General features: G+C 41.4%; 1 protein-coding gene across 1 annotated transcript in view; it reads left to right on the forward strand.

Moving 5' to 3' along the window:
- Nucleotides 1-12,327: 12,327 nt before the first annotated feature.
- The window catches only part of LAMA1 (laminin subunit alpha 1), a 99,497-nt gene continuing 98,073 nt past the window's right edge, over nt 12,328-13,751 (forward strand). The window contains exons 1-2 of the mRNA XM_030444674.1: nt 12,328-12,458; nt 13,069-13,231. Coding sequence (XP_030300534.1) covers nt 12,328-12,458; nt 13,069-13,231 — 294 coding nt within the window. The remainder of the gene's footprint in view (nt 12,459-13,068; nt 13,232-13,751) is intronic.

A 13,751-nucleotide genomic window follows, 5' to 3' on the forward strand; every position in this document is an offset into this window, starting at 1 on the left:
AAGGCAACATGTGTTTGTGAGATTTTTCCTTTCTAAACCACTGAACATACCAGGAGCCTGAACTAGGGAGCATCCCAGGAGCCACTGAACATCCTAGGAGCCATTTAAATACATCATCAATTATATAAGAACAGATACTTAAATATGCTCAGTGGTTGTGGTTATAATGATTGCCTCAAATGATGATTCAATTAAATTATGCCAGTGATATGTGTTTTCAGGAATATTCCAATTCTGCTGGCATTCAGATTAGAAAAAATAATAATTGAAGCCAGTTATAATACTGTGGCATGTTGTTAGACTATCCTTTGTTCAGAGAGATACAGAAACTGGGATCTTCAGCATCATTTAGTGGCTTAGGGCATAGCCCACCACCCACTCTGACTGTGCTCTTTGGTCTTCAGCTGGACTAGGGCTTTCTGAGAAGCCCAAGATTTTTTCAAAAAGCTAAAAAGCCATAGCACATATGTACTTTGCTCTTTGCATAACAGAGGATCCTGATCAGAAACACAGAAAAAAGATGCCCAGCTCTCTGTGATTGAAAGGTGTTGAGCAGATGTGCTTTGGCCACAAGAAACATCTGGCTTGGCTTTCAATTATGTCCTGATTACAGCTGCCTCTTCCTCCTCTGCTTCTGGAAGTGAGGAAGACAAAGCCTGGGCAGACAGAGAGGAGGCTGAGCAGATGGCACAGGAGTGATTGATTGGTAACCTGAGGCTTTGGGAGGTGCCCTGGGTACTGGTTACCTGAGGCTTTGGGTACTGGTGCCCTGGAGCCTTTATTTGAGAGGCTTTGCTTGTGACTCACCTGGTTTATTTGCTTTATATCCATGACACATCAGTGGATCCCACTTTGGTTTTAAATCTCAGCCATAAAGTAGCAATTTGAGGCATTATCTCTTCAAAGAACCGAGGAACTCATGATAGCAGGAATATAAACACTCAAAACCCATTTCCTCACAGTGCCTCAATCCTCATTCAGAAAGATCACTTTTAGAGATAAAAGGATAATTCAATCATCATTTAGTTTCTCTTCCTCTGAGACACCCAGCCAGGAATGATTTATTGAAAATTGTCATGATAGCTGCTATGTTTCAGACATTCTTGGAAAGGCTCTTTCATAACACTTAGCCAATTTGCATGGGCATGAAAATGAACTTTATTTTAATGACAGATGTTTTAAAATATGTATTAGAGGAAAAAAAAAGACATTTGAATTTAAACTGAACAGTTATTAGCTTCCCTAGACAGTCTTTTTTTAGTAACAATTGCCTATCAATTATTTACTGCCAGCAAAAGATTTTATCTCAAGCAAAATTCTTTGGATTTTGTTGGCTTTGCTGCAACGGTTCTGCAAAGTTTGGCATGCGGTAATTCTAAATTCCAGGCTCAGTTATTCACTTTTTTTTTTTTCCTGTGGTAAAGTTCATCCTGATTTTAATGAGAAACTGACTTTAGGTTGTGGAATTTATTATTTTGTCAGTATTACACAATATTACACAAAATATATTGAAGTCAGCCCCATTATGTTGGAAAAACAATTTAACCCATGAACTTTGGAGGCATACTATGTGCCAAATGCTAATAAGCTAGATCAGTATAGTGCCAGGAGGAACAAATCAGAAATTTTGAGGGAATAAAAGGCTCGACAAAAGTTGGTTTTCTTTGTTTCTGAAAGAGATGAGTCTAATGTGGCATTTAGATGAAGCAAAAGACAGATAGCCTCCCTAAATGCAGTGAATTGTTAAAGTCATGAAGTACCCATTGTACTTATATTAATTTTCATCCTTACAGGTATGGGGAATGGTGTGTGAAATAAGCCTGATACTGTCAGTCTCAGGCACTGTATGTCAGTCACATCCTGGGCTGCATCCAAAGCAGCGTGGCCATGAGATTGAGAGGTGATTCTGCCACTTTGCTTTGCTCTGGTGAGACCTCAGCTGGAGTATTGCATCCACCTCTGGTGCCCTCAACACAGGAAGGACACGGACCTGATGGAGCGGGTCCAGAGGAAGGCCACGAAAATGATCAAGGGGTTGGAAGACCTTTCCTATGAAGACGGGCTGAGGGAGCTGGGATTGTTCAGCCTGGAGAAGGTTCTGGAGAGACCTCATAGCAACTTCACTGTATCTGAAGGGAGCCTGCAGGAAGCCTGGGAGAGACTGTTTGCAAGGGTCTCTAGTGATAGGATGAGGGGCAATGGTTTTAAATTAGAGAAGAGTAGATTTAGACTGGATGTTAGGAAAAGTTCTTTACCATGAGCATAGTAGCAAAATGGAACAGGCTGCTCAGGGAGGCCTCATCCCTGGAGATATTCAAGGTGAGGCTTGATGAGGCTCTGGGCAACCTGATATAGTTCAGGACGTCTCTGCTTACTGCAGGGGGTTGGACTAGATGACCTTTAGGGGTCCCTTCCAACCCAAGTTATTCTATGATTCTGATATGCTGAGGGAGGACATTCATGCAGCCAGTAAGTTACATAAGGCAGGTCAACATGTAAAACTAATGCTTTATGCAACGAGCTAACACTAAACTGTTCAGGAGCAGGAAAACTCCCCCTGCAGACAGCCTGCCTCAGCATTTTTTCCATTAGATTGACTGTTTTGTCTGCCTGAAGCATCCAGAGCCGGGCAGCCCCCGGCTGGGTACCAGCAGCACGGAACCCAGCTCCGTAGCAGCCAGCAGCAGGCTCTGAGTAAAACTGCGCCTGGGTTTTCCGATTTGCTTCGTTCAAAGTGTGAAAATCTCAAAGTGTTGCCAGTGAGGAGGCTGCTGGTGGGCTCTGTTTGGTGAATAGAGGTTGCATTGATTTCACCAGCAGAGTTTGGGTCGGTGTTAGGAGGAAAGGCGCAAAGGGTTTGACTTGCAGTTTCGCAGTGCCACCCAGTGGATGTTTTCTGTGGCTGCAGAATCAAATCAAGAGAACTTGGAATTCACTGAGGATTTCCGTGGGAAGAATTTGAGATTTGAATAAAACACAGCATAGGTCTTAGGGATGAAATTCCATTAAATTAACAAAATATTGTTTATATTGTTGTTTCTTAATAATTAACTTTTATTGCAAGCATTTACTTTTCAGTGTGCTTCTCTTCTTAAAAAAAAACAACTAAATATTTGTAGTAGAATGAAAAAATTTTATTAAAACCAAAATCAAGTATCCTGTAAGAACTTAATCCACTAAGGCACATCCTCTTCACAAATATATTAACAGTTTGTGAAAACTGAACTGGTGCTAAAAAAAACCCTAAAACTAATTAGAAAATATTTAACTTACCTGGCTTGGGATTGGCTTGAGATTCACAGGTGGGTTTTTTGGTTTTGTTTTTGGTTGTTTGTTTTGCTTTTTTTTTGCATGAGGGTCTGGTGTGTGTGGTTTCATTATCATTGTGGTTTCACTGTCGTGTCCATTGTATTTATTGTTTGTGTTGTCAGGTTTGGGAGAGGAGTTCTTTAGGAATGCAACAGTATGTTCAACAGAACAAATGGCATAAACTGTGTGCTGACTTGTTTATTTTATAATTGGCTTGTTTTCAGTCACTCTTTGACAAAGCATATTTCAATCTTCTGTAGTTCCCAATATTATATAAAAAATCCTACCCCAGTAATAGCTAGCTTTCCTGTTCCTTGCTTAAATCTTTAAAAAAGCCTTCAAAGTAAAAAAAAAAAAAAAAAAAGAAAAAGTTTACTTCATTGTACTGTGCTTGTGATATCAGTTAATGTGATACGAGTCAGGTTTTTTTTCGGCACAGGTTTCATGGGCAGCTCAAGATGAGGTACAAATGTTATCTTCAAGTTTATGATGCCCCTTACCAGAGATGTGTCTGTTCCTTTAGGTACCTGCAGCAGTGTCACCTAAGGCTGAAAAAAAAAGCAGGAGAGTCAGGGGAAGTAAAAGAAAGTTTTTGCAGATGGGGAAGAATTTTAATTGCCACTCACAGGTTAGGACCTCTGCCTGCTCCCTCCAGATGGTCAGAAATGTGCAAGGAGGAATCCAGAAATGGTGAATACAGCACCAGTAGATAACCACTGAATGAAGCTTGATAATGTTTTCATTTATTTAAACAAAAGTGTTTCTTGATTGAAATAAAAGGCAATCTGGAGAGCTCACCTCTTAAGCTCTCCCCTCATCAAACTGATTGGCTTTGAGTCTCGTTCTCCAAAACAAACCTCTAATTAGCAGTGGAGTTTACATAGAACCACTACCTTAATAAAAACATCCTGACAATCCATCCATCATGTGTACAATATTTAAGTAGTTATAGTTGTCTCTTCTTGAAATGCAATTCAGATTCGAAACAGTTCCAGTATCTCATGAATTTTTAATTATAATTCTTTTTAAGCTGGAGCTGATATCTTGCTAAATATTAAAAAAATATTAGAATGCTTATTCACAGATGAAAATTTTTTTACACAGCACAAAAGAGACAGCAAATGCTACTGTCAGGGTCAGTAGCATTGAACACTGACTTTGCACTGTAGATGTGTATGTAAGTAGAACGGGAATCTGAAAATAAGTTCCAGACAGTGCAATTTAACTTGACAGTAATTAAAATAAGATTACCCCATAAACTCTTTCATTTTGCCCATATTTACTTATTTATGAATTAATAGTGCATTTGATTTCCCTTATTTTCCAAATCAGGGTATTCTTTTAACATGATTTATAGACTGATGCCATAAATACCTGTATCTTGTTCAATGTAAGTGTATTTAATTAAAAAAAATCATACACTTTGTATTATGTAGAGTTAATTTTAAAGGTAAAATGAATGTGTTAAACTCTGCTTCCATTCTATATATTCATAGCAATATTTGAGTAGCAGAGGATCTCTCTAAATAGCACTACAAATGTGAAGCACAGAGATTTCCAGACTATATAGTCCTTTTTTAATCGACCTGTGAAAATTCAATTGAAATACATATAAGGACACCCATCAGGTAGCAGACAGGCACATTCATCTGCTTTTCTAGACAAGAAGAGTTAGTGCTGGTTTTGAAATGATGCTCCCTTAACCTTACAATAGAACACTCCTACTGTTCCTCAAATTAGGAACCTGTCACAGCTTAGATTATTATTTTTTAAATGGCTTCTGGCTTCAGTTTCAGACATGGCTAATTTCTTGAAAATTGGAAGTGATAAATTATTCAGCTTGTGAACAACAGCTTTCCAGAAAGGTGTAAGGCACTTTCTTGCAATAGTAGGAATGGAAGTTAAGATTAAAAAATAGCTTTTAGCTCCTGTTATAGAGATTTCCCACAGAATCTAATTCAAGAAGCAATTTAACTGTATTAATGTGGGAGGAAATATGACATCAAATTCATGTTTCAGTGTGTAAATAAATTACTTCATTTTAAGACCTACAGAAGACCACTGGGGATATTAATTGCTTCACAAGCTGGACCAAGGCTACGCATTTAAGCTCTTGGCTTTTATCTTCTGCTTTCTCAAGTTTTGTTTCTTGAATTGTCTCTAGATATTCTACAAAAAAAAAAAAAAAAAAAAAAAAAAAAAGAAAAAAAGAAAAGAAAAGAAAAGGAAAAAAAAAAAAAAAAAAAAAAAAAAGAGGTGATAAAAACCTTGCTAACTTTACATCAAGATCCTGTCTTTTAACCCAGATTTTGCATAGGCAGATATATGCCTCTGGACAGTGAAATCTCAGCACTTGCTGTTAAAAGCTCAGCCACTGGAACAACACTGATGTCCCATGGATCTTTTCCCAAGTGCATACCTAACAACAGTTGAGAAGATGTTCAAATTCACTGAAGAAAAGATCAAAGGGTAAGATTAACTGATTAAGTAAAATTAACTGATTAACTCCTATTTAGTACTTTTTGCAAAAGAATAAGGAAGCAAAAATTAGTCATAAACTTTACTCTGCTATCACAGAGTTGCTGCAGTTTAAAAGTGTGAGTTAAATTATTTTATAAATTTCCTACCCATTCAGAACTACCTGAGATGTTAGGAGCACAAATTAAACTCCTTTCAGCTTGCACATCTGTGTGATGGTCAAGTTATAGTCTCTCCCTTTCCTAATACAGATCTTAAGTGATGGGGTTAGATCCTTCAAGTCCTTGCCACAAATCCTTGCCACAAGCTCAAGATCAGTTTGGAGTTTATTAGCAAGATTGTTCCTGCTGTTAACACTTGTTCTTCATGTTATGGATGCTTGCCTTGAACTTAACCATGCTGTTCATTAGCCTGCACGGGCTACAGGAGCCTTCAAACTCTTGCAAATAATTTAATCAAAATGGATGGAAAAGTCACATGCCCAGACTGGAAGAACACTATGGAAGGGTTGTTCTTAATTAGCACCAATGACAGTATTGTATTGCCTATTGTCTCTGGGTTCCATTTTTTTCAACATAAGAACAATTAATGTGAATTCACAGTGATTTTGGAGGTGCAATCATTCCTCTTGCATAACAATGACAATTTCCAGCTGTGAGCTGTACAGAGAAAACATGCTGAGTCTTGCCTCTGACACCATTGAAACCAATGAGCCAGTTTTAGTAGGAAACCAGCAGAAACCATTGAACAAGAAATCATCGAACAAGAAATCATCACCACGTGTTTTTCAATGTAGAACCAGAGAAGCTCTATTAACCCATTCACAAGCCATGCCACCTTTTGTAGCCATGGCTTCCTGCTATCCAGTATCTCCTGCTACCTGCATCTCCGCTTTTGGAAGCTATGACTAGGCAAGAGTTACAAGAAGCATCTTGCTAGTCAAGTGTTCGATATAGTCAGCTATGTGACATATTTACCACATTATAATGATCTAGTTCTATATTTATTTTCAAAACATGGTGTCTGGGGCAACTACACTGCTTGCGTTGAGTCTCTCTGATGTTGCATGAACACCAGCCGGGTTCACAGGATGAAGAGATCTAAGAATTATTTACTACCTATATTCTTGTTAGTATCTCATTACTAAAGCACTTTTTTCACACTATTACTGTGCCTTTCATATTGAGACTGGGGAGTTCCCTGTGCAGTAATAACAGCCAGTGATGGTTCTTCTGTGCTTTCCTGACTCCTGTCCACAACTCCTTGGCAGAGCTTCAGTGCCTTCGCTGCAGACTCTGGTGTCTTCTCAGTAGCTGCCTTTAGCACCAGGCTAGATTATGACGGGTCATAGGAGGAAGCAGCTGGGTGTTTAGAATCCCCTGGGATCTGGAGGGAAGGGTACCACTGAACTTAGGTGTAGAGAGACATTGTCAACCAGGTGCCTTGAATTGCCAGTGAGTGGGTGTGAGTCCACCTGTGCCTGATTAGGACAGGCCCCTATTGGGCATGAGCAAGACCAGGGGACCAATAAAGGTGGGACACACACCCACAGAAGGCACCTCAGCTCACTCTGGTGCGAGGCATGGAGAGGCCAGCAGCTCGTCGAGCCTCTGGAGCAAGAAAGGCTCTTCCCACTACACTTCTACCCTGGGAGCGCTGTGTGGTGGCTGGAGTCCTGGAAGAGACCAGCAGCTCGTCGAGCTTCAGGAGCAAGAATGGCTCCTCCCACTACACTTAGGGGCTGTCAGTGATGGGCAATGTGGAGGTGCATGAAGGTGGGGGCACATACCACAAATATGTGATAGCCTGGGCATTAGAAATCCTCTGTGGTATAGGTATTACTTTTCAGGCATCAGAAGAGGAATTTACATAGTTTTCCTTTTTCTTTCTCCTACTTCCCACTCTTTTCCAGACTGTCCCAGAGTGCCTGCTTCTCTCCAAAGCCAGCCCTCCTCACCGGTAAGTATGTGAGTGTGGGCAAGTCCTGGGGTCAGTAAAGCCCATATCACAAAGCAGGCAAGCTCTTGCATGTGGGAACAGCCCACACAGTACCTTTTCTGACCTGGCTGGAGGGATCTAATGCATTTGTGCCCTTCCTGCTGCCCCATGACAGATCCCACAGTCTTCTGGAGCAGCTGTTCCTCAAGTTTCTGCGAAACAGCATATTTTCTTTAATCTTCATGGAAGCTTTTTTCATCTCAGAGCCAAATTATCATAAAATAAATTTGAAGTTGTGGCTTGACTTTCAGGAATAGATAAGGCAAAGACTTTTGTTGCCAATGCAGAGCATCTGACTGCTGACAGAGAAACACCAGGACGAACTGCGGAGCTTCCTTGGCCCCCCTCTTTCCTTGCATTGCACTTCCAGCCTGTCCAGCTGGTGTCTCTGTCCAAGGGAAGTTGTGGGCAGGGTGTGCTGTGAATGGCCTTTTGCTTTGAATTTACCCCTCTTTGCTCTGTCACAGCTCAGATTTATTAACTTCTGGACACGGTTTTCTGAAGGAGAGAGAAAAGCACTTGAAGAGTTATCTAGACCAGCTTTTAGTAGCGAGTGAATGTGTATTAGAGGCAGACAGGCAGCTTACTGTATTGTATTTTTCCTCTGACTGCAAGTGGTAATTATTTCCAGAATGCTTTTTTCAGTATATTTGGGTAGTGCTTATGAGATAATGAAGCAGAGAGGCAGAATGGATAACAAGTGTGTGCAAAAAAGTCCAACAAAAACCAGCTGAAAATTAGACAACCACTGCTGTACAGTACAGTTATTGATAGAAACCTTGTTTAGCCATTAAATGTAGTTCTGGGGGGATTATTGACTGGTTATAGCATTGTACCTCCTTCTGGGAACTATTCCAAATGTCCTACCCCACTTTCAGCAGATGTCAGTGGTATTCATAGTGTAGAAATGCCCCAATATGCAGTGAGGAGAAGGGAATATTGAGAGTGGGATGGCTGGTAAGGTGGGATGGTGGGAAGTGAAAGTTATAAGATGCCATGGACGAGGAAAAGCACAGCATGGCTGGCAGCACTGAGTATCCCTGCTGCCCTCTGAGGTCAGGAGGTCACTGCCTACTCCTAAAGGGCCTGAAGGGAACCTGCCATTAACACAATAGCTCTGCCTTAAGCACAGCAATGCAGACAAAAGCTGAAAAAACATATTTGGTGTTCACTGGGACTTTACATAGTTGCAGGATAACAGAGGGGTTCCAATCAGACTGTTTGTGTTTGGGCTTTCTCCAGTTTGAATTCTCCCAGACCTCTGTTTTTGCCAAAAGCAACATTTTTATCTATACATTGTTATCCACAGATGGATAGATTAACATACTTTATGCTACATCATCCTAAAGTAGGATTTTCCATTATTTGCAACTTAAACACAATTCTAATTCATGAAAGTGGTTGAGAGAGAAAACAAGTTCCCTGTAACAACATCTCAGGGTATTTTCTGGGGCTTTATGTGTAGCTTTTTTCTTGTCTTACATGCTAAAATTTTTAATTTTTATTTTGGTGTAAATTTTAATTATCAAACCAAATAGATGTGAGGTATCCAGAAATTATCCTTCTTAAAGTTGATCTCAGTTTTTTTTTCAAGGGAATCTGGAGCAGTAAGGAGTTAATTATTTTACAATGTAAAAATCTCCTGTGCCTTTTTGATTTGCAGTGCTAATATCTGTGTTAAACATATATGATACAGAAGTGTTCAGTTTCATTTTATGCAGATGTTTTTTGAAGACTGTATAAACATGCATGAAAGTACAGTTCCCTAAAATGCTTTCATTCTCATGCATGTTTCTTTACTCATTCAAGATCTTACCTGTACAACAGCATTCCATTTTCTCATTGGATTAGTTTGTTGAAGACTAAGAAATTTTGAATCTTCAACTTGTAACTGATGCACTCAGTTGGTGTAAATGTGCAGTGCAGTTACACTTGCTGGGATTCTCATCTAATGTAGCAATCATTCAAAGCTCATTAGAAATGTAGGTTAGGATATAATTATATTAATAGTGCCATGTCTTAAGCCAAGAATCATTCTGATTGCCTGGTACTTTGCAGTATAAGCAATGAGCTGTGGGAAAAGGAATGGTAGGAAACATAGTAATCCTCTTCAAGAAGGTAGATATTCAAATGAAATTTGAGAAGAATCAGTTTTCTTAGGGAGTGACTATAATCAACACAGAACAATGGTGATGTAGTCCTGGCAGACTGATTCAATGTGTATGTTTCAGTTACAAGTTGCATAGAGATGTTTAGTTGAACTATAATAATTAAGTCAGATGATAAAGCCCAGAGCTGGATCTCAATATACATTCTCTAGCTCTTGTGGAATATTCTGATGAGGATAAATGGATGTAATAAAAAAGTGGAACTGATCATTGCGCAAACATAAGATTGTACTCTTCAGCTTGCTGTGATTTGAAGGAATGGTTAAACAGATTATAAAGCTGTAAACTGGCAGGGTTTTACATTGCACAGATGCTCCTTCTTTCCCATTCTTGTATACTTGGCTCCCAACTGGTACTTGCAAACAGGCAGAGAGGATTCCTTAACCTGACCTCTGATTTTAGAGCAAATGACATTTTGGCTCTTGAAATTTGTTGACTTTTCTCTCCACAGATGTTTTGCTTTCCTCCTCTTTGACCATCCTGAAATTTAAGAAGTTCCTGGTGTGAGCAAAGGACAGATCTATTGGAAGGGACAGCTGTGGAGTGTTATTTATTTGCAGACTTGAAGGCCTTTGATAAGGTATTATGGCAGAACTTTTTCATTTTTATCTCTGTGGCCTGTAGATTTTTCCTGCTTATATTTTGAAAATAAACATCACTATGCCTTCTCAAGTGTACCCTGTAATGTTCAGTTATATGACAAGAAATAGCTGTTTTCTATAAAATCTGTAAATTACTATTCTTTTCCTGAACATCTTTTCCCTGATTAAGAAAAGTAGTCAATCTACCAAGGTGAAGTCTCAACACCATGAGCAGCTGCCCCCAATTTAAAAAGTTCACTTGCAGTCTAACTGCATTGTTAAATACATTGTTGTACTTAAAAATGTGGTTTTAAATGTAATAGCATACAAAGCAGCACAATGCTTTCCTAAAAAAATAAGCAGCATGTGTTGTCTGGGGATTCAAGTCTGAGTGAGAGTATCTTTTGACTAAAATTCCCACACCTCAATCAGCTCATTTTGAACACATGGCTCTTTTCGCAGAAAAATGCCAATCCTTGCTGCTACTTAATTGAGATATTCATTAAGGAGTAATGGAGGTACAAATCCTGCGATTTGACAAATTTTAAAATAGGAAAGCTAAAGGGAGTTAACTTCCCTGAAAGAAAAGTCTCTATCTTGAAGAGTTTCTACAGCCAGTTTTGTTGTGTTTTATCCTAGTTTCAAGGGTAGATGGTCATTAAAAAAGAGCTTTCTACGGGACTAAAATACTCAACTTGTTTAACAATTCGTTTCATTTACAAGAATGGCTGATGACTGTGTTGACCTGGAGTAGAGGCTCGAAAAATCGAAAAAGTTTCAAAGTCGGGGATGACAAGCTTCCAAGGAAAGGCTCAATAGCTGAATTTTTTTTTTTTTTTTTTTTCAAACACGTGAAAGTAACAGCCGTATAGGAATGCTGCATATTGAATTAGGTATTAGCAACGCTTTCTCCCCCCACGCACATATACTTTGTTATTTCACGTGTTATTTCACGTATTTCACTTCATCCCCTCCTTGCGAAGTATAATTAAAAAAATAAAAAATAAAAATATTCCCAGCTCCTTAATTACACCTTTCCAAAACTTTTTTTTAGTCGCCGGACTCGGGCTCATCGCACCCTGCGCATCTTCCGCAAGGCGCAGCCGGGGCTGCAAAGGCTTTGGGGGGCGGCTTTTTTCGGTGGATAGTTTTGAACACGTGTGGTGCGGGGTCCCTCAACGTGTGAGTGAATGTGAGTGACTGAGTGTATGTGTGTGTGTGTGTGTGCCAGGGAGCCCCGGGCGGTGCGGGCGCGGGGCGGGGCGGACCGGGGGTGGTGGGGGATCCGATATAAGGCGGGCGGGCTCAGCGAGCCAGGCAGTGTCCCTCCGGCAGCAGAAGAGATGGGGAGCGGTGGGCAGTGGCTGCCGGTGGTGGCCGCTTCGCTGCTCTGGGTGGCGGTGCAGGGCCAGCCCCGAGGTGAGCGCAGCGGGGGTGCGCGGCTCTGGGCGTGCGGGATGCTTGCAGTGTTGTGCAGGACCATGCCTGCGGAGTTTGTTTCCAGCCGCCTGCAGCGGCCCGGGACAGGCTTTCCCATCCAAGGGGCTGAAGGAGGCTTGGCGGCGTGCCCCCAGCTCCTGCCGGGCAAAGCCTGGGGGGAGATGGGAGGGGTGGGTGCTACTGTGTTACAAGGGGAGCCCCATGGGAAGAGGCGGGCTGGGGTCCGGCGGTGCTGAGCTCCTTACTCTTCCGTCCCCCCCTTTCTTTTAATCCTTCCCTTCCCCTCATCTCTGGTCTGTTCGGCCGCTCTCCTCCCGCCCTCTGTTCCTGAATCTCTTTCTTCTCTCTCTGCGATGGGGGCCACTCTGCCCGGCCGCCTCCGGGGCCGCCCACTCTCTTTGTGGGAGCCGAGAGACGCCGTGGAGCGACAAAAACCCGGGGGAGGGGGCGGCACGGCGTCCCGGCCACTGCTCCGCTGCCCAGGGTCGGGGGAAGGGCAGGCGGGGCCGCCCAGCTCCCCAGCACTGCTGCCCTCGGTGTAGCCCCTGCCTTGGAGGGAGCTGGGCAGGCGCTGCAGCCCTGGGGGTCTCGTTCCGAGGAAGGGAGGGGAGGGGAGCAGGAAGATCCGAAGGATGCCTCACGCTGTCTCTAATATAAACCAGATTAAGCTGTATTATAAGGAGAGAGAAGGGGTCAAAATCACGTTCCAGGTGTGAGACTGAGGTAGCATAAGGATGCGAGGGAGTCAGTTTACAAAAGTTTTCTTCCTTTTTTTTTTTTTTTTTGCGCGTTGTGCGTTCCGGTGCGTTGCAGCCGGGACACCGGAACGCTCCGCGGCGGGTCCTTGCTTTGCCAATAGCTTCATCACAAGCATCCTCTTTGTTCAAAGTGCAATGACTTGTGTTTTCAGAGTGAGCCTGAGGTTAGTGAGCACAACAAGTTCACTCTCTGTTACTGGGTCAGCAGTAGATGACTGCAGCTTGCTGGGTTGTGTGGAAAGCACTGGTAGGCACCAGATGCTCTCACCTCTGCCTTGATTCAGCTTCCACAGCAAAGTTTCTACTGATCCTCACTCCCTGCGTGTTATTCCCCAGCCGCGTTGAGTGTCTCTTCAAAAATAAAAACAGGATGGAAAATGGTTGGAAGGCATATGTTGTGCAGATGCACGACTTAGTTTGCTTTATGGCGAAGTGTGGTGTTCAAGATGGATATAATGTGGAAGATCTAGAATCTGGGAATACACACACTACAGTAAAAGTGAGTGTGTTTATTAATTAATATAATTGCATGTACAAAACTCCATCCCTCAGGTAAGGAGGACAAAACAATGTTCAGGTAAACTGCTGAGTCTATGTATTTCAGCTTGTAAATAAATACACTTTTGGTTACGAAAGCTTGAGTCTTGGAAACAAATGGAAAGCCAAACAATAAATATATAAATGCTATAAAATTTACTTTTCATGATAGGTTTGTGGTTTTTGGTTTGGTTTGGTTGGTTTTGGTTTTTTTTTGGTAAGGTGCCATCTCATGCACACCAAAAACCTTTGTTCACTATTAACTTCTGTTTGACTATGTTTGTTAGCACGCAGCTTAAAAAGGTAGGAATATTCCTAAATCTGGTCAAATATAGATGAGAAGAGTTCATACTTTTTTTTCCTAGAAACTGGTAATTGCACTGCAGTAATCTGCTGCAGCTTTTGTAAATACTTAGGTAGCAATTAACATTGTTAGAGGCATCTTGATAAAATGCATATTTTAAGTTGGTGATCTAAGATAC

The sequence above is a fragment of the Calypte anna genome, chromosome 2, assembly GCF_003957555.1.
Source record: "Calypte anna isolate BGI_N300 chromosome 2, bCalAnn1_v1.p, whole genome shotgun sequence".
Classification (NCBI taxonomy): Eukaryota; Metazoa; Chordata; class Aves; order Apodiformes; family Trochilidae; genus Calypte; species Calypte anna.